The sequence below is a fragment of the Rattus norvegicus genome, chromosome X, assembly GCF_021556685.1.
Source record: "Rattus norvegicus strain SHRSP/BbbUtx chromosome X, alternate assembly SHRSP_T2T, whole genome shotgun sequence".
In the NCBI taxonomy this organism is placed as follows: domain Eukaryota; kingdom Metazoa; phylum Chordata; class Mammalia; order Rodentia; family Muridae; genus Rattus; species Rattus norvegicus.
In genome coordinates this window covers 115556652-115577067 of record NC_141554.1, presented here as the reverse complement: position 1 = coordinate 115577067, position 20416 = coordinate 115556652, and the positions used below count along the sequence as shown (strand labels likewise).

Here is a 20416-nt window from a genome sequence, read left to right as displayed (position 1 = left end):
TAAATCAAAAGGCAATTCTTTGAACAGGATAAAAGTAAATTATTAAACCAAATGAATGAATAACAGGGGGAAAACAATCTATTACAAAGAAGTCCTAGGATAAAGCCCAAAAGAGATGGTCAAGCCAAAGCTAGTTTATCACATCTGTTCCTAGTTAGATATAAATTTCAGATTATACATAAAATATCACTTTTTAAATCTACAGGCTAAAGAGAAAACTCCAAATGCAATTTAATAAAACAGTAGTTATTAATATGTATATTAATTTCTAACAATAGTTAAAATATGTATTATTGGCATGTGTTTGATTTGAAATGTATAGCCTTTAAGTTGCAAGGCTTTCTGATACAACATTATGGAAGGAAGAAGAGTTAGGTAAAAATACAGTTGGAGTTTTCAATCCTAAATTACCCCCAGTAGATTCCCTTTGCCTCTGGAAGTATTGCAAACCTTAAAAAAATGATTGAGGACAAAAATAGACTTTGAAAGCCTCATATAACATAATTTCCCTAAGAACTCTTCATTTTTCACAATAGAAGCTCATCCCTGACAGCCTTGGTGTCCTACAAAAGCCCTGGCTGCTTCGAATTTCTTTATCTGACACATTTATTTGGATACAGCCCTTCTCTTTTGACCTTTCTGTTAGAGTTCACTGAAGAAACTCTTGTCTTCACCTTAACGCCCAAACCCCAGCTGGATGATTCAAAATCGTCTTCTGGAATTTTGTCGGTGGGAGGAGGCTGCTTTCCCTTCTAAGGCTACATTTTATTCCACTGCAGAGTGTGGGATTCTGCTCAGTCTGGACTGTTCCCATTGTCCAAAGGTTTAGAAGGAAGACAACACTTAACCCTTAGCTATTGAACTCTTAAGAGTGTTATCTGCCCTGTGTTCCCTGAGTAAGGATCACACTTCACCTGAGCTCTCTCCATAATGACTGAGGTGCACGCTCTTAGACCTTTGTTAAAAATAACAAAAGAAAACCAAGGCTCCTCCATTTGAAACTTGAATCCTGCCAAAATGTACTTAAAGTCAACTCTGTACCCATTTACAAAATGTTCTAGAAAACCATGTTACGGTGTCAGAAGGTGAGAGAAGAGATAAGGGCAGAGGGAAAGAGCAACACATCCTGTCAGATTTCTGTGATTCTCCTCATAGCCCTGGGCCTCACTCTTTACTATCTATTGAGAATCGCTGTGCACTGGGATCTTCTCCAGCTTAGGTTCTTGGAAATCTTTACACAGATTGACCTGTTAGAGGGCCCAGTACTCAGCTAGTTCCTGCAAAGTACAATAAAAGACAGTCAACATCGTTCATATTCTTTAATGTGACCCAGTGGACTTGAGGAGAAAGAAATAGCCCAGTGATTCATCCTGAGTCTGTGTTGCAGCCAAATCAGTCAGTTCCTAGAAACGCCCCATCTGGGAATATGTCTTCCCCCAGCCCTGCCCAAAGCAATCCACCCTACCCTAGAGATAACGTTGATCAAGATGCCGACAGGTCTCCTTGGGTGTGATGAGGTGATGGAAATAATAAAAGACACACCCAGACCCAAATACTGCTTGCTGTACCCACAGTGTCTGCCTTTTAGAAATGGAGAAGATTCATTCTCAGACATCTCCATTCACATCACTGCCTGTCCATTTATTTTCCTGAAACGTAGCTCCAAATGGCTGACATACATGGAACGATGTTCTTTGTCCCTTTCCCTAAATATATTCCCTCTGCCTATAGCCCAGATGCATGTTCATTCAAGGTATTTCAGAAAACTTTGAGTTAATGACTATACTTCCCCTCAACAACTGCCTCAGAGGCAAAAGATATCTGTCTGTAAGGCAAGTACTTACTTGCTATAGCCACATTTCTACCATAGCTACCAATGGGAAACTTGGAAAAATCTCTAAAGATTAAAGACATAAAATGTCACCACCTCACAAGTTGCCTGACACATGTGTGGTCTTTTCCTCTCAGTCTTGTCTTACCATCACTCTTCCTGTACCAAAACATATTTTGGCAATATTGAACCTGATGCCCATCCATCTCTATGAGTAAGTTAACTCCTCATAACATTTGATATTCTGACTAGATTTGATTCAGTATTTACATGAAATTGGCCCTTTGGAAAGAGAAGTATTTTTTGCTTCTAGCCCTCCTAGATAGCAAATCTCTTTGGGAAATACCCAGAAGTCTGACTATTTAAACCACACACATTTTCTGTGGCACTCAAGATATTAAAATACTACATTCTACTTAAGATTCTTTATCAGATGTTCAAGACAAATAGAACTCCATTTTAATGTATTCATTCCTTACATAGCCCCATTGAAAAACTATTTGCAGTTTGCACACTATTATTCAGACTATTCGTAAGCATCCAGAGGCTGCTGCAGATGCACATAGACTCAGACAGTGCTATGGTAGGAGACTATCCCTGTAAATGCACCTTCTTGCCCAGAACAAAGGATGTTGGACATTTTTAAGAATATGTGAGTAGTGCTCTAAACCTAGTAATTCGTCTTCACTCTCTACTCCTGTGTTCTCTTCCAGTGTGTGTTTCCAATGGAAAGACCTATTCTCACGGAGAATCCTGGCATCCAAATCTACGAGCTTTTGGCATTGTGGAATGTGTTCTATGCACTTGTAATGTCACCAAGCAAGAATGTAAGAAAATCCACTGCCCCAATCGATACCCCTGCAAGTATCCTCAAAAATTAGATGGAAAGTGCTGCAAGGTGTGCCCAGGTAAAAAGGCAAAAGGTGCATTGGCTGGAGGCCCTGCCTTTGGTTGAATGAGATTCAGACGTAGTCCTATTCAGTCTTCTTTGTGCATCAAAGCTATAAATGACCTGTCATATAGTTCTAACGATAATAGTTCTAGCAAGAATGAACTTCATCCTTTCCTCTTCTGAGACACTGATGGTTGCTTTGAAGGAATTAACTACTCAGAGTTTCTTTTGTCTACAACCTCAAACACATGCCAAATTGCTTAACTCGTTCTGGCTTTTCTAAATTAGAGCATTTACTGTTGCAGACCATTATCACTGTTTTAGGGAAAGTCACATCGTTCACGTTTTAAATCACTGACTAACTCACTTCAAGACATAATCCAGTTCTCTATTACAGATGAGATATGCATGAGTTACAGTGGAGAGAAATTAGGTTCTGATCCAAATCTAAGGTTATTATATGACCTTGAAAATACATCAAATCAATATGTATCAAACCCCATGTGAAAAATTAAAAAGTTTGTTACTGTGCTCCATAACTATATTTTAATTTGCAATTTCTTTTTAAAATTTTTGAGACATGGTATCTGTATATATTTATGGGGGTACAGTACGTTAATTCAACATATATATGGTATAATTATCAAATCAGGATAATTATCATTCTCTCTTCTCTGATATTTAACCCTAGACTCTTCTAGTCATTTTAAATTTTTTCATCAATTGGTTTTGTTGTTATGGTAACTCCACTGTGCTATAGAAATAATTCATTCTATTGGTATCTTAGGATCTATTATCTAACTTCTATCTCCCCTTTACCACCTTCCAACACTAAAATCTTATATTACTCCTTCATTAATGACAAGAACAGTGAAGTGTATAAACTGACTTCCCCAGAGTCGTGAAACTAATTGATAATACAATGAAGATGTCAAACCCAGGTCACTTCCAGCCCATTGTCTTTTCTACTTGAAAATGTTACTCATCTATTCTAAACACAAATTATTAAAATGGTGGTTTTTAAGACATGAGCTACATAAAAAATTACCATCTATAATATTGGCATTGTAACTTTGGCTTGCTACAGCTTTCCTGTGTGATCTAGAACAAGCACCTTCACCTTTATGAGCCTCCATTTCTTTTTCTTCAAATTGAGATGGCTAAAGCAAGTGACTTCCTACAGCCACCACCACCACCACCACCCCTCAATTCCAGAATTCCACTATCAGTGAATTAGCCATTCAAAGGCACATGAATTTATCATTTCTTAGGCCTTCTGAAAAGAATTTATGTAAATACAAGTAGAAAACAAACACTTTTTTAAAATGCAGATAGATCATGTATCCCTTCCATTAAGCAACAGTTCCTGCGTAGCAGGCAAACATGCATTCAATACTTGAGTATCTTCATGTGAGCCAATGATTCTGGAAATTGTCTGTACATTGGAAAAACCCAGGGGGTTTCTAATAATACCTGTGCCTCATCTCCAGAGATTGCAATCTAATCAATTTGAATTGTGGCATGGGTTTGGACCCCCTTTTTCATTCCTCGGGCTCCTTTGATATACAGAAAAGTTTCAGAACAATTTCTGTCTGCTCACAGTGGCTCATGTTCTTGTCCTTATAAGATGTGGTTGGTGGCACAGCAGTACCTAGGAGATAATTATAAAAACTGACTCCCAGGCCTCTGCCTGTTCTACATCCAAATCAACAGTTAAGATCATCAAGTGATTCTACTTGAAGTATAGTTTGGGAAGGGATGATTTAAGGTAACTCTAATGGCCTTCATCTTCCATGGTGAAAGTCACAGGGACAGGATGTGGATATATAAAGGACAAGAGATAACCAATAGTAGAGAACTTGGCATCTAAAATTCAGGTGGGAGCATGCTTATTAGGGGTAGGCAGGGAGCATATTCTAGAAATGATATGGATATCAGGGCCACCCAAACATGGTGACTTATTGTCACTTCAAAGTCATAAATCTTTATGTCAGTTGAAATCCCCAATTTCTTGGGCCAAATATCCAACATTTATACTTAAAGGATAATCTATGATAAAAAAATCAATAATTACCTTAATACTGAAGATAAGGTATTCTTTTTTTTTATTAACTTGAGTATTTCTTATTTACATTTCGAATGTTATTCAAGATAAGGTATTCTAATTTGATTCTTTTATTTTCAGACAAAAAAATCTGATTTCACACTGTGCTTAGGATTTTATTAATATCAGTATTTGAAATGAAAGTAGAAAATTGGAACTGAGCATGCATTAGTTTAAAAAATAATTTCCCTCTCAGGTTGGCTGTGTTTTTAAAACATCCCGATAAGCAATTCCACCTCTGAGAAAGTAAATGGAGACACATAAAGGTCTAAAAGCCAGGATTTTTTGGTGCAGTGTTATTTATAATAGTGAAAACTTGACAATGATCAGAAAATTCACTCATAAGGGAATGGCTAAATTATGGTATAAGTACACTGTGGAAAATTATACAGGCATTAAAATCATTGTAGACCAAGACTGCTGATGTGGAAATACTAAGTTAAAAAGCAAGCTACAAAAATAAGTGTATTATACTTAATTTTGTGTTTAAGAAAGAGTTTGTCTGTGTTTAGATTTTTTAAAGCCTGGAAGGGGCTATGACAGAATGTTTACAGAGATCATCTTTGAATAACTGACTTATGAAGTATTCCTATTTTCTTCTTTCACTTGTATTTTTAAAAATTTCAATAACAAACATGTAATACTTTCATCACTTGAAAACATAATAAAAGTTGTTGTTTTAAAAACCACCTTCCAGAATTCCAATTGTCAATATATTATACAATCTGACTGACTGAATTTTGTTTCCCCTGACGAACTATTTTTACTGTTTCCCATCCTAATTGGATATGTTCAGATAGCATATCCATCGGCATCATGGAAAGAGAGAGTTCCAAGCTCATTCTATGTACTTTTCTCTCTCTGAGCCAGACCTGGGTTTGTGCACTTTAAATCACTCCTAGGGATCATATTGCCCAAGAGTCACTGTCTGCATGGCCAGGCACCTGTACCGAAATTCAGCACCGGCAAAGCACTAAGGAGTATGTCTTGTGATCACCTTAAAAAACACATGTTAAGTATCTACTGCATGGAAATACAAACACTGAAGAATAAGAGGTGAACAAGACAGGCAAAGGCTATGGCCTGGTTCTTGCTTTGTTATGGAGAAGAAACACAGTGAAACCAAATCAAGAACATAATTTTAGCAGGTGATGGGGACTGTGAGGGGAAATGGCGCAAGATCAGGAGATGGTGAATAGTGGGGAAAAAGGTGTTTTCAAGACAGTAGTCAGGGAAGGCTTCTCTGAGAATGTGATGTTCAAATAGACTCCTGGATGACAGGCAAGGGTCCACAAACAGAAATAACATGCCATCAGTGGCCTCTTAAATTAATAATGGCACATGATCTGGAAAACAATGGACAAAGCAGCGAAAGAAAAAGAATATTGTTTTGGTAGGGAAGAAAGAAATGAAGTTCACTGGTGACCAAGCCTAACATTTCATCCTAACAAATGATAGCAGGCTCCATCAACAACAAACACGGGCCAAGCAAGGTAAATGATGTAAGTTCTGCTTCTCTTCTATTGCTCTGCCAGAGGCCAGCCTTCCCGTTCATGTCAATATCCACTTCCTGGATTGACTAAGACATACACCTCCTACAGGTTTCCCAACTCACTTCTCATACCCCAGGTCCTGCTGCCCTGATACCCGGAATTCTTTACACACTTCTTTTGGATTTGATCATTAAATGCCCTTGTCATGACACAAAAACTTTCTTGATCTGAGATAACACATCTTTATCTGTCATCACCACCTCCCAAAATAATGGTATCTAAGTTTCTTAGTTCTAGATGGCGCAGGATAGTGTTCTCATGGGGAATGGACATGGCCAGCAATGACTCCAATTGTGGCACGGTTCGCTGAAAAGGAGATGAGAGTAGACAAGCATGGAGGTGAGGTGCCTTGACATGGCAAGTGTGAAAAGTGCAAGATGTTCTTGAATACATCTGTCTAAGGACAAAATTTGCCTCTTTTAGGGTCTTCCAGTTTCAACTTGGGCTGAGTTGCTACTGGGGTTTGTTGTTTGTGAATTTCTTCAGTTGTGTAAGTGCAGATCTCAGGAGCGGTTGGTGCTTCTAAATGACTCCTTTGGATACTGAGAAAACTTTGAGCATATGACTTCTAGTGACATCATGGGTTGGGTTACATGTGTCAGTTACATTCATAGCCAAATTATGATAAACTCAGCCCTCCTTGTAAAGGTGACAATTGAATTCCTAGAAGTCCCTTCCTTCCACTGAAGACTGAGAGCACACAGACCTTAATTATCTAACATCACCAAAAAAAAAAAAAAAAAAAAAAAAAAAAAAAAAAAAAAACCTTGCCTGCCAAGTAATCAAATGGCTAAAAAGAAAGAGACAGGGAGAAAGGAAGCTTGCTTCTAAGGATAATCCACAAAGTGAACGATCCAAATTGGAACTGTCAAGAGATCACAGTGGTTTTGTCTTTCTAGTGCCAAATGATGGGAGGTGGAGGTATAGAAGAAAATCGAGTCCAAAAGAGACATACAATAGCAATTTGATCACAATGTCCAGTCCAATCTGCCTGATTAGACAACAGTCAATGTGAGCCACAGATCCCCCAAGCATTCAACCCTTAAGTGGTTTCATCATTGACAGTTCAGCTATTCTGATAGATGTCTTCCATACAGTCTCAAAGTTTTTATGGTGTGTAAGATTTTTTCGTCATTGTTATTTGAGTCAGACACTTTGAATATACACCTAACAAAGGAACAACTCACTAATAATCAATCAGAGGAACACATATTTTTTAATATGTGGCTTGGGCAAAGGGGAGTATCGTGTGAAATGTCAAGTATTATGGGGCTGGTGACTTTCTTTATTCCTGGAAGCTGAAGTTCAACTGTTTGGTAGACATAGGAAATGATCCACACACAGATGGTGGATTTGACCAATTTTTTTGTGTATCTCCCAACCGTTCCTTTGACATAGCATACACATGACTAATCTGACATCTAGATTTTGGCACTGGTGCTGATCCGGTATTATCATTCCTCTTACAAACAAATCAAAGAGCATTCAGAAATGTCAAGCCAATTTGGATGGATATGTTGGGCAAGTATATGCACATAAGTGAGTGTCATGAGTGTTTTCTAAGTATACAGAAATGATGTCAGAGAAGCTATCCAAAGCCCTCTGTCAGCCTGTTTCCTGGGCCTCTCTTAGCAACATGGGGCTGGACAGAACACGATTTTACTCTAGTATGGAAAATTCAATTCCCCCTTAAGTACCTAAAAAATGTATACCTGGCTAAAGTATTCCTCTTCACTGGGTCCACTTCTCTCAGTGACTGTTGTAGGGAGATCCAGCTCAGTGTGTGGGTATACCCTACACAGCCACAGATTCTGTCATCACTTGAACTCATGAGAGGTTAAATGTGTCTCAGTGATTTGATGGCTGCTAACGGATCAGCTGGAGCTGAGTTAGTGAGGTAAATCTGGAAACCTCGTTTCTGTAAAAATGGTCCTGTTGATTGTTTACTCCTGATCAGTGTCAGTGATTTTAGGCTAAACACAGAAATTCATTTCTAGTTTTAAAAAAATCTATGCCAAACCTCTACTTGCTTCCTGGTTCCAGAAGAACCTCCAAGTCAAAACTTTGACAGCAAAGGTTCCTTTTGTGGAGAAGAAACCATGCCTGTATATGAGGCTGTGCTCGTGGAGGATGGAGAGACAGCCAGAAAAGTAGCACTGGAGACCGAGAAACCACCTCAAGTAGAGGTTCACGTTTGGACTATTCGAAAGGGTGAGCAAAACAGCACTGAGTTTGTGTTTTTAAGTATAGCCGATAAAGGAGGAGTCACCTTAATTTTGCTTCAACATGTTCCTATGTTTGGGTCAGAAGTTATCCTGTTGCTTAGAAACTGGCAGATGTCTAGCTAGATATTATACTTTCAAATTTAACACAGCTTGTGCTAAAGATTAACAATTAACTCTTCAGATTCCCAAGGTTCTCTTTTTCACAGCACCAAAATCCGAAGGAGGGACTCTTTCTTCTTCTGGTAACAAAGGCTTTTGTTTTCATTCAATTTTTCGATAACAGATACATTCTCTCCTATACATCTTATTCTACTATTTTCATTTTTATAACTTCTAAGGAGAAAAGCATGTAGTTCAACTTTGACCAACATATCTTTTCTAATTTCATTTTAAAGTTTTAGTTAGGTTGTAAAGTAGCAGGATCTCATATATAGTTTGTTAGTTCGTTATTTTGTTTGACCCATCCCATTTCCTTAACAAGCTTCCACAGACTCCTTCGCTCCTGGTATTTCCCCTTCCACTTTAATATTAAATGCTATTACACTCCGTATAGCTCTCCCTTAAAGCCTTTTTTTCTTCTAGCTTCCCAACATCAACACACATGCTTACTCTCACAAAAAAATGCATATATATACAAATTAGAAGGTAGAATCCGTATAAGGAAGAGTACATCTTGTTTTTCTCTTTCTGGATGCATATCATAATCAGTGAGCCAATTTGCTTTATTTTGCCTTGGTTCTATTTTTATATCAAATACCTAAGCTCTACCACCAGAGTTTATTTTGTTGTTCTGAGCAAGGCACGTGCATCAATCAGTATATTTCCTTAAGTCCTCAAAGTGGTTCTAATCTGTAGCCAACATTGTAAACTAATAAACTTGCAGGCTACCTTTCCAATACAAGGCTCAAGAAACAGGAGAACCCATCCTTCCAGTGTGAAATTATGTCTGTGGAATTACACCATGCACTCTGGATTAAGACAAATTTAAAACATCCTTCCTACTTTCAAAAAGATTATGGTCTTGGGCTCACTGTGTAAAGAAGTTTTGGTGACAAGCCTGATGAATTTAGTTCCATCCCTGGAACTCACGTGGTGGGACTGAATCCCACAAGTAAATTGTCCTCTGACCCTCACATGTGTGGTGTGGTGTGGTACACAAGTGCCTACACACACACACACACACACACACACACACACACACACACAAACACACACTGAAAAGATTATAGTCTAACTCAAAACAATCCTGTCATGATATCCAGTTGCCTCCACAACAACCAATTAACCAATATTCTTTTTAATACTCAATGTACTCCTACATCTATCTATTCACACCACCATGCTGTATAGACAAAACTAGTGCTGATCTAGGTCAAGGTTTTCTGGAATCTAAGGGTAGGCCTAAGATTTTACTTGGACAATAAGATATATCCTTTATCTGTCGAACCTACCTCCTTTCCAAGGCTCAAGGGTATTCAAATATCTAGGTATAGTGGCACGTACCTTTAACCTTATTACTTCAGAGGCAAAGGCAAGTGGATCTCTGTGAATTCAAGGGCAGCATGATCTACACAGTCCTAAGTCAGTCAGGGAGAGCTACAAAGTAAACTCCTATCTCAAAAAAGCAACAATAATAACCAATGTTCAAATATGTGTATGCTTCAGCATCCTGCACAGAATTGTACTAAGGTGATGCTAGCTAGTCTTTCTCTAGAGATGAGAATATAGTAGGCCTTGGATACATTATAAACATTTCCTGATCAGGCAGAAACTTGTGATACTAATGCAAGTGGTACTTGGATCCCACTTTAAGAACTACTGCTATAATTTTTATTGCATATTTTCTCTTTCCTTTTTTTCCCCAACAACCTTGCCTTTTCTCCCCACCCATTAGAAAGCATGATAGCATGCACATATACCTGTCAGTTGTGTTGCTTTTGCCTTTATAGCTAGCAATGCTGATTTTCTACCTTTAACTGCATGCCATGTCTGTTTACTAGTCACCTGGGACTAAGAACTGGCCTCCTGGTTTCTCAAGCAGTGATCCCAGCCACATATCCTTTACCCCACTAACGTACACGTGGCTCACAATTTGCCAGTAACCTCTACTTATACTGAAAGGGGGTTTATGCTTCGTGGACACCGCAAAACCCAAGTTTTGTCTCCTTCCTTTGCTGTTGACCCCTGAGTTCAGGTGAGCTGGTGACATGTTGCTTCTTAACTTCTTGGCTGGTTTCAGCTATTTACTTGCGTCTAATAGAAACTATGTATGCAAAGTTGAAACTGTGGGCTGATGCCTCAGAACTCTACCCCTTACCATTTGTTTAGGTTTTGTTTGTTGGGAGAAGAAGCCTACAGTAATTATGACTATTTTCCAAAGGAAAAATTTGTTCTTCTGTGTGAATTCAGGAATGGGGGTAGCTTCTCCATTTATGCAAATAATATGCCTGTGATCCTACTACTGGCTTTTTATTATTTAGTCATGAGGGCAGCCTAGTGGTTTGGCAAGAACTTGTCTACCCAAATTATGGCCAAAGGCAAAATTTCTAATACTGCCTCTGGCTACAGAAGCTCCAACCAGTGCTCATGCTTTTGGTAGGCAGGAGTCCCATGGTCAGAAGTACTACCTTCCTTATCTCCAGTCCCAGGGGAAGCTAAAGAAAGACCAGTGTGCCAAGGAAACAAATGGAGTCAATTAAAATCCCTAAACTGTCCAAGTTCCTGGTTAAGTACATTACACAGCCTAGCTCAATACTCCTAAGACCCAGTAATGAGATTCTGCTCAGCCTGGGCAGAAAAGAGGGTCTTTGCTTCCAAAAAGTGATAGAAAATATTTCATCACCTGTCCTCCTTTGTGCTTGGTCCTAGGCATTCTCCAGCACTTCCACATTGAGAAGATTTCCAAGGAGATGTTTGGGGAGCTCCATCATTTCAAGCTGGTGACTCGAACCACCATGAGTAAGTGGTACCTCCTTTTATTCTTTGCTGGAAACCACCTCTATTTTTTAAATGTAGTATAGCCATACATAAAGTACTTTTGAATTCTCAGTGAACATAAAGAATGCTCAGTGTCAACATTAGAGAATGTTCTATTTCTTTTGTGGAAGACCAAGTAGCCAATAAAGTGTCTGAGAGCAAACTGGAAAAGCTTTGACATGAATAAAAAGTGTGGTATAGTCCACATACAACTATTTCAGCTCAATGATTCTTACATGTCTTTAATAAAACTGATAAATCAAGGCACAAGAGGATAGAAGGAAGCTTTACAATACTTCAGGTATGATATAATTGTAAAGTCTTAGTATCTGGAAGGTTATGTTCTCTGAGGATGAGGAAGAGAGACAGAGAAAGAATCCCCATCAGTTCTGTTACAGCAAAGCTCTCTGACTCTTTCAGAACTACCACTAGGTGCTCATGTTTCTCTAAAAGCATCTAGGCATTCAAGCAGACTTGTAGCTCTCCCACTTTCTACACTAGATGGAGCTTAGGGACTAGATTCTGCAGGGCGCTAGGGTGGGGATGGGTGGGGAGCACTTCTAATGGAATAAAAAGCACCAGATTTCTATCCACAGGGAATTTCTAATGGGCAAGACAGAACAGGAACAGGCCTTCCTTCGGTGTGAATTAGAATAGCTGTGAGGAGTTAAATTCCTAAGTGCTCAGGGGAATCTGCGAAGAACAATGAGACTAGAGCCAGGTGGGCTTAGTCGAGGAAGGCTTCGGGGAGGAGGTGCTTTTTGAAAGAAAAGGGCGTGACTGGGCAACAGGTCAAGAAATCAGTCCAGGGTGAAGGTGCAGCCTAAGAGAAGATTCAGGCAGGAGCAAACAAGAACTGTGGGTGGGGGTGAGGAATGATCATCAAGGCTGCAAAGTGTGCAATGAAGATGAAAAGAGTTGGTATAAAGGCTTAGAAGAAGCCACTGAAAAGTGCACATACAAAGCAAGTAACATTGGGAGTTGCTACACAATATGATCAACACAATGATATCAATGTAGTGCTCCGGGCTTTTTAATACATTTAAGAAGCCCCAACCTTGGTGAATCCATGCTTTGAAGAGCCTTGTTTGCAATGCTAAGGCATTAGATTTGACCTCTAGTATAAAGCTCGGCACTGGAGGTGAGTAAGCAGGTAAATGGTATACTTCCGTCTGGCTTTTCAAAAGAGGGATTTGCTGTGTGGAGTGGGGTGCACCATTTAGTGACAGTTGTTGAGAGTCTGAATTAAGAGGTTCTCACACTCTATGGTCTGTGCGACAAGGGAAGATAGATCACCATGAGAAATATTTCTAAAACTATGTCAACAGATATGTGTCACAGGGAGGAGGGAATTATTTTATAATGGCTCCAGTATTAATAACTTTATAGACTGGGTAGAGAGTAATGCCATTCACCAAGGAAAAGCTAATGAATGAGTAGATATTGGTGAAAAAGGACCTCTGCTTGGAATGTATTTTGATCAGGATGCCTGAAAACAACCTAGAAATGGCATCGGTAAGGTCTTCTGTATGTCTTTTGAAAGAGCAATAGAAATTAAAAATGAACAGTATGAGAATTTGAATGTGGGAGTTAGGAAATCCCTATGAGGGAGTAAGGGATAAAAGAGACAGAGATTAGGGGCCAGGGAGCAATGACGTGACTTTCAAAATAACTATTTCTCCATAGAACACATTACAGTTTGCGTTATGAGCAAGCCGCTGGATTAGGCTCCAGAGGACTTCGAAGCTTGATTTAGATATAACCTGTACCCATAGTAATTAGAATTGCAGATAGGGAATGGAAATAGATACTGTGTGTCCCAAACGTTGTACAATCTAAAGGAACGTGGTAGTGAAATGATTCAATGTGGTCACCCGGGGACACAGAAACCAGCCCAATGCGTTTGCATAATGTGCCTCCATAGCCCGACACATAGTAAGGCTTTGGTAAATATTGCCTTCTCCTTGTCTTTTACTTTTCTACTGAGGTATGAAGAATAGGGAGAATTTAAGGAAGAAATAAGCAGGATGGTCAAGTCTCAATGGGCAGGCAGTATTTTCTCATGTGAGTGGGGAAAGCACAAAGGTTCAAATCAGGCTTAGGGTGGAAAGGAGTCTCCTGACCTCGGGCTCAGAGTTCCCCAGATTTCATCGCCATGAAGAGAAGAATAAAAAGAAAACTGAGGCTCCACTGCGAATCAGCAGGCAAATAGAAGCGATAGTGCCAAGGTAAGAGTGGAAAGGGCCGTGCCAGTATGATAATGGGACACTAGAAGCAGCCTTAGGCTGGCATGTCAGGGTGCCAAGGACGCCTAAGGACATGTAGATATAGAAGAAAATGACGAGTTGTTGACAAAGAAAGAGAACAGCGGGGGGGGGGGAAATAATGATAAATAATCAAATAACTCAAACCATCACACAGGGCCGAATAAAGCAAGCTGTGATCCGGTAATTCAGTAGCTATTGCTGTCCACAGCCATTTCTTTAAACGTGGTGTGAAGTGAGCCACTTATAGGGCAAGCAAGCAGACTGTATTTTATAAATGCTGAGTACACCATAAAAATTCTAAACACTGGGGATAGATTTGGTTTGAAAGTTAAAGAGTGTTAAACTGATCTTCCAGAAGATTTAAGTACAGTTCCCAGCACCCACATCAGGATAGTTCACAACTTCTACTCTAGGAGGGGTCTGGTACTAATGAACCCCGCGGGCACCTGCACTCACATGCATGTATCACCCCCACCCCAAAAACACACTAAATAAATCCTTTAATAAAAGCCTTCTAAGCATAGTACTTAGGAGTTGCTCGTGGGAGAACAGTTGCATCTCATTGAGGGGTATCTTTCAAATGTATGGATTCAAGTGAAAACTCCATTTCTTATTTTCTGTCTCTATCTGTGGGAGGTGCTTTTCTTTTTATGAAACCACCTGTCTTTCATATTTAAAATGTCCAGAGAGGGCTACAAGGATGTGAGAATGAGTGAAGGGAACTGGTTGCATTCCTAGGTAGTTCCGGTTTAACCTTACACATCCCTGACCATTCTGTGTTTGCCTTTTAGACCAGTGGAAGATCTTCGCTGAAGGAGAAGCTCAGCTCAGCCAGATGTGCTCAAGTCGGGTGTGCAGAACAGAACTGGAAGATTTGGTCCAGGTTTTGTACCTGGAGAGACCTGAAAAGGACCACTGTTAGACAAAACAGTCAGGATTGAATAGTATCAATCAAGGAAACCCAAGCTGCAGCTGGACTGCCGGCTTACTTTACTTAAGTCAACAGTGCTCCAAAACCCCAAAGTCAACCTCAGTCAAATTATCCAGTCACAGCACACCTTGTTCCTCTATGTGCAGCGGTGTGCCAGCCCTCAAACATCTCCTGTAAAGAGAATAGAGGAGTCTTTAATGGTTTCTGGGGGTGGGGGGAGAAGGGATAGGACTTTGTGGTACAGCTCTATTTTCTCTGAGAATCACATTTATTTGCAGGTTAAAGTAGAAAAGAAAACCACTTTTTAGGGATTCTATGTAGAAAGTCACAAGAGAGAGAGAGAGAAATTGCTGAGTTTGAGTTGGATCATGCCAAACAAATTTGTGTGAAATACTTTTTGAATGTTCAAGTGTCTTCCCTACTTTAAAAATGTTATTCAGTTGGTGGTTGAACAGTCAGGTGATTATGGAGCACATACCTATAATATGTGGAGACCTGGGTTCTAGTCTCAGAACTGACAAAAAAATTTCTATCCTCATATCTCACATGCACACACACACACACACACACACACACACACACACACACACACAGCACACGAAACTGCATTTCTTTCTGGCTCCTAAACACCTTTGTGGTTGTTCATATCCAGGGAAACAAACTAAAAATGTATGCAAAAAACTCTGCCCTCAAGCCTTTGAGGCAGGTTGTAAGAAATCAGCCATAGTCTTAGAGTGAAGAATGCCATTTGTGGGTCTTGTTTCCTTCGAAGTACTAAATACATTTTGCCTAGTAATATCACTTCTCTTTTCTTATCTGGCACCCCCATTAGGAAGGTAGAATTTGGAGAACTCATCAGAAACTAAATTTATTCCAAACAAAATGACAATAGAAGAATATAACTGATAAAAAATAAAATAGTCCATTTTTTGTTTTGGTTTTACAGCTATAAATCTAACTGATTAATAGGCTAATGATGCTCACTAATTTTCACCTAGTCACCTAGGCAGACACTTTAGGTTGACACTTTTATTCTAAAAGCCTTTTTAAGGGTAATTTCCTACTTTGATTACAGGAGTTGAAATGTAACTTTTCAAAAAGGCTCAATCCTTACAAGCTTCTCAACATCAGTTCTTCTGTTAAGTGCTACTGTTCATTCACAGAGCTGAGAATTCTGGCAAAGATCTTTGTCCCAACCCTTCCTAATATCCTTGCCTTATTCTTGAGCATGGGTTGCAGCAGGGATTGTGACAGCACTACTTCTAAAATGTTCATTTGCAGCCCAGTGCCTCAACATCAATTTTCCTTCCTGAGGCTTGGCTTTAGAAATCACCTTTTGGAAAAACTATAACTATTCCCTAGCAAAGATCATAGGTTCACTGGATCTGTCCATCTGCCGAGCATGAATGAACTCACATGAGTACTAAGAAATGTGAAGATCAAGAAATTCTATATTTCCCACTCTAAGTGAGAAAACATGATAGGAAAAAGTATGAAGAGTCTGGTCTTTACTAGAACCTGACAGAGAAGGGAAGGCTTTGGGGCCAGGGCTTCATGAGACAAACTTCCTGCCAGCCAATTACACATTCTCCCAAGAAGAGAAGCATAGGGCGTCCTGGGCTGCAAAGACACTGAACATTATTGAAGATGTGATGGGGCAATGCCAACCCTCTGCTGCTTCCCTCTTGGAGGAAACACTATTTCCAGAGTGCGGAGATCAATCACAGGTCCTGAAGGAAAGTGGTGATTCCTGTGCTAGACGATTCACCCGCAGGGAAGGTGGTGATTCCCGTGCTAGATGATTCACTCACAAACCTTCCCGCCCAGGTGTTCTCTGAAAGCTTAGCCTCAAGGGAACACCTAAAGAGCTCCCCTACCTACATAAACCCCTGCCTCCAAGTGTAGGAACTCACCTTTCTAAAGCGCTGTGGGAAGCAGGAACTGGGCATCTGTGCTAAGTCAATGTAGAATTTCTCCAGCGTTTTAATGCTGGGTAGAATATAGAGCATAGGGGAAAGGGGCCAAACTGCCTATAGTTAGTAGAGAAAAATGAATGTGGTTCTTTTGTGCATTTATGTGTATCATAAACACTTGGGAAAGCAAAAACCATAAGCACCATTTTGCAACTTTATCCATTTTCCAGTTAGCTCATGTAAACGAGCACGAATAACAAAACAGTATTACTCTTTCGCACTTCTCACAGGACATGTACCCAAATACGGTACTTATTTATGTAGTCACTGTGTTTCAGGACTTTTACGTTAATAAAATTTTTATTTAAAATTTTATGTCTGAGAACGTCATGTTATTGACACTCTAGCCAAGACTGTCATTCAATCGGGTAAACAATGATGAGTGGGCCTATTGGTGTCGCAGTCACCTTGACATTCTTGTCATACTCCTCCTGAGTAGTTAGCAGTGTCAACTTAGCAGTAAAGCTGCCTAGATTCTTTTTTTTTTTTTCTTTTTCTATTTTTTTCAGAGCTGGGGACCGAACCCAGGGCCTTGTGCTTGTTAGGCAAGCACTCTACCACTGAGCTAAATCCCCAACCCCAGCTGCCTAGATTCTTAAGCCAGCTCTGCAATTACTGAATTAGTCAGTCTTACCAATTAGAAAATGGGATAATGATGGGATATTGCCCTTCGCCTGAAATCCTGCCTTAATGTAGTCAGTACATACAGAATAATTAGAATAGTGTCTAGTGTCCATTAAATATTCAAGATGAGCAGGACACTTGCAATGATCGTTGATGTTTTACTTACCCTTGGACCACTGACTTAGATTTCAAGAGGATCTCAACTTTGATCTGCTGTTCACAGCACTTTTATGCATTTTGTTAGGGACCAGTGTAAGGATGCTATTACATGTGTTGATCCAGGCTAAATTCCCTCAAATTCCCAATGCTAGATCAATACGGGCTGTTCAGAAGTTAGAATGTGTAAAGACTTTAAGAGATAAGTTCAAAGTGTCAATAGCTGAGGTATCGGGTATTAGGCTAGAAACTATGTACTGATGTTGGTAACATGGGAGAAGAAACGTGTTGAAGTTTCTGGTGCAAAGACCTGGTTAGGGTATGTTGTAAAAGATAAGTGGAGGGCTACTGTGAGGAATTTGAGCTAGATGCTCAAGAGAACTCACCGGAGAAGCTCTCTAGTAGAGTGAGAATAATAAAACATAATAGAGGAAGTGTCTGTAGAAGGAAATGGGATCCAAGCCATTGTGTCTTACCTATGGGAGCTATCTGGCCCTATCATAACACAGAGGGGAGACAGACTGTGCAAAGGCAAGATTAAAGATTATGGCTAATAAGGGAGTTAGTCTGTCTCGTGTAGGCAGTGAAGTCATGTCCCATGTTGCTCTCAGGCACAACTCTTGACCCAAAACCTGGGTGGCCATTCAGCTTTGGATGTTGAGCGTTCCGACCTAGTTCCAGCATATCTGTATTAACTCACTCCCTTATACTCAGCCTCACTTTCTTATGGATTCATATGCTGTGAGTCAAAATACTGTCTAACATCCATTGAGGAAAGTGCAATGGAGTCGAACTCTGTGGATCCCTCATGCTTTATTCCCTTTCCCAGATTATGCACACCTCTTTTAGCCCTTCAAGTGTGTGATCCTTTATACAGATGAGAGTTTTAGGCTTTTGTTCTCAACTCCTTTTGCAGGATCTTTCTCTCTCCCCTTCCTGTCACGGGTCCTAGGAAACAACAAGGACCATCCCACATGAACTTACAGGGAAGACCTGCATCTCACACACATTACCCGCCATTTTATACCCTCCTGGCTTTTATTCTTTTTTTTAAAAAAGATGTATTTTTATTTATTTTATGTGTATGAGTAATTTGTCTGCATATACGTATGCACACCATACATACCTGGTGTCTGTGGGGATGAGAAGTTGTCAGGGCCCCGGGACTACAGCTACAGATGATTGTGATTGTCCATGTGGATTCTGTGGATCAGACCCAGGTCAACTAGAAGAGCTGAGGCATCTCTTTTGCCCCTTCTTTGACTCTTGAAGGAGTTCAGAATATGTCTTTCAAAACCGTGCCCCTTTGACATAAAGATTATTTTGAACTAAAGGCAATTAAGAATCAGTGGCTGCAGAAAAAAAAATGTACTGCTCTATGCGTATCTGCCTAAAAGTAGGAGATACATTTTCCTTGGAGCAAGATAACCTTTCGCTATTCCAAGGACAGAAAAGTGACTCATCCTTCAGAGTAGGAAATCCACACCAAGATGAATTTGCATGAACAGAGACATCGTACTAAAATAGTCTTCAGCATCCATTCATCTCCTCCCTGATTCATTTCCTAGTTCCACCCTACCTCATAATTTATTAACCATTTAAAGTCAAGCTTTCTTTCATATGTTAAGACAACATATAAGCCCCCTGAATCTAACCAGCTTTTAGAGTTTTGTTTTATTTTTGTGAACTTCTGTGTATATGCATGGTAATAAACCTGTGTGCCTCTTCTTGTCTATCTGCTTTTCTCCCATTGATTTAAAGTCATAGATCCATAGTCATGAGAGCTAAAAAGGCAGGGATATTGTGTTTCCTTGGCAATAGCTCTCTATGATACACATCGCTAGAAAGAAAATGCCTATGCTCTCTGTGTTATCCACAAGTATCTTCACACCAACACTATTGTCAGCTCTGTGTTGGTGGTGGGGCTTCTTGTTGCACGCAGTTGCCATCACAGTGCAACACCCAGAATACGCTGCCATCCTTTGAATAAAGAGAGAGAACCTCAGCTTGGTTTGCACCTGGGACAGTACTTTGTCACCTACATTGAAGTAATCAAAGTACTTCTGAGTGTGTGTTACTGTGTCCATTCCATTTGGCTCACACTTACTGCTTCTATGTCCTACCGTTACCCTCTTTTAAAATGACTTCAAGAGTCTGTCTTACCACAAGACCTCCTGAGCTCCATCCACTGTTTGGCTGTGGATGCTTGTATCTGTCAGCTGCTGGGTGCAGCCTCTCAGATGACAGCATTGCTAAGCTCCCCATCTATAAATCCAGACTGGCACACACAAGCACAGCCTGAGGCTCCAAAGTAGTTGAAGGAGGAAGATAGGCCTGCAATGAGTCCCTATTGATCCTCTGAGGACAGCTCAACACATCTCCCCCAAATAGGCAGGAGTTGCTACCCTGGCCAATGGTGACAAATATTGTTGGCAACAGTGTTTTCACATATTGTATCATTGTGATGAAGCTTTGACCTATAATGAGGCATCAAAGTCTCATGATGTGGGGGTTGGGGAAAAGACTGAGAGACCCAAAGAGGACAGGGACTCCACAGGAAGACCCACAGAATCAACTAACAAAAACCCTTAGGGGCTCCCAGAGATTGAACCACTAAACCATAGAGGGAGCACAGGCTGGACCTAGCATAGCCCCCACCCCTGAGGCACACATATTTAATATATGTGCAGCAAGGTCCCCCAACAACTGGAGTGGAGGCTGTCACTGAATCTGTTACCTGTCCCGGATCCTATTCTCCGAATGGTCTTCTTTGTCTGGCCTCAGTGGGAAAGGATATGCCTACTTCTGCAGTGAATTGAGGTGTCAGGGTGGGTTGGCATCCGTGGGGGACCTCCACCTTCTTTGAGATGAAGAAGAGGGAGGG

The 20416-nt window shown here is 40.2% G+C and overlaps 1 protein-coding gene across 2 annotated transcripts in view; it reads left to right on the top strand.

Moving 5' to 3' along the window:
• Chrdl1 (chordin-like 1) overlaps nt 1-17067 on the top strand; it is a 103857-nt gene extending 86790 nt beyond the window's left edge. Inside the window, exons 9-12 of one of the 2 annotated variants that reach the window (XM_087600277.1) lie at nt 2545-2739; nt 8424-8591; nt 11474-11563; nt 14640-17067. In XM_087600277.1, coding sequence (XP_087456403.1) covers nt 2545-2739; nt 8424-8591; nt 11474-11563; nt 14640-14770 — 584 coding nt within the window. In that variant the 3' untranslated portion in view covers nt 14771-17067. 2 annotated transcript variants of the gene reach the window in all.
• The last annotated feature ends 3349 nt before the right edge of the window (nt 17068-20416 follow it).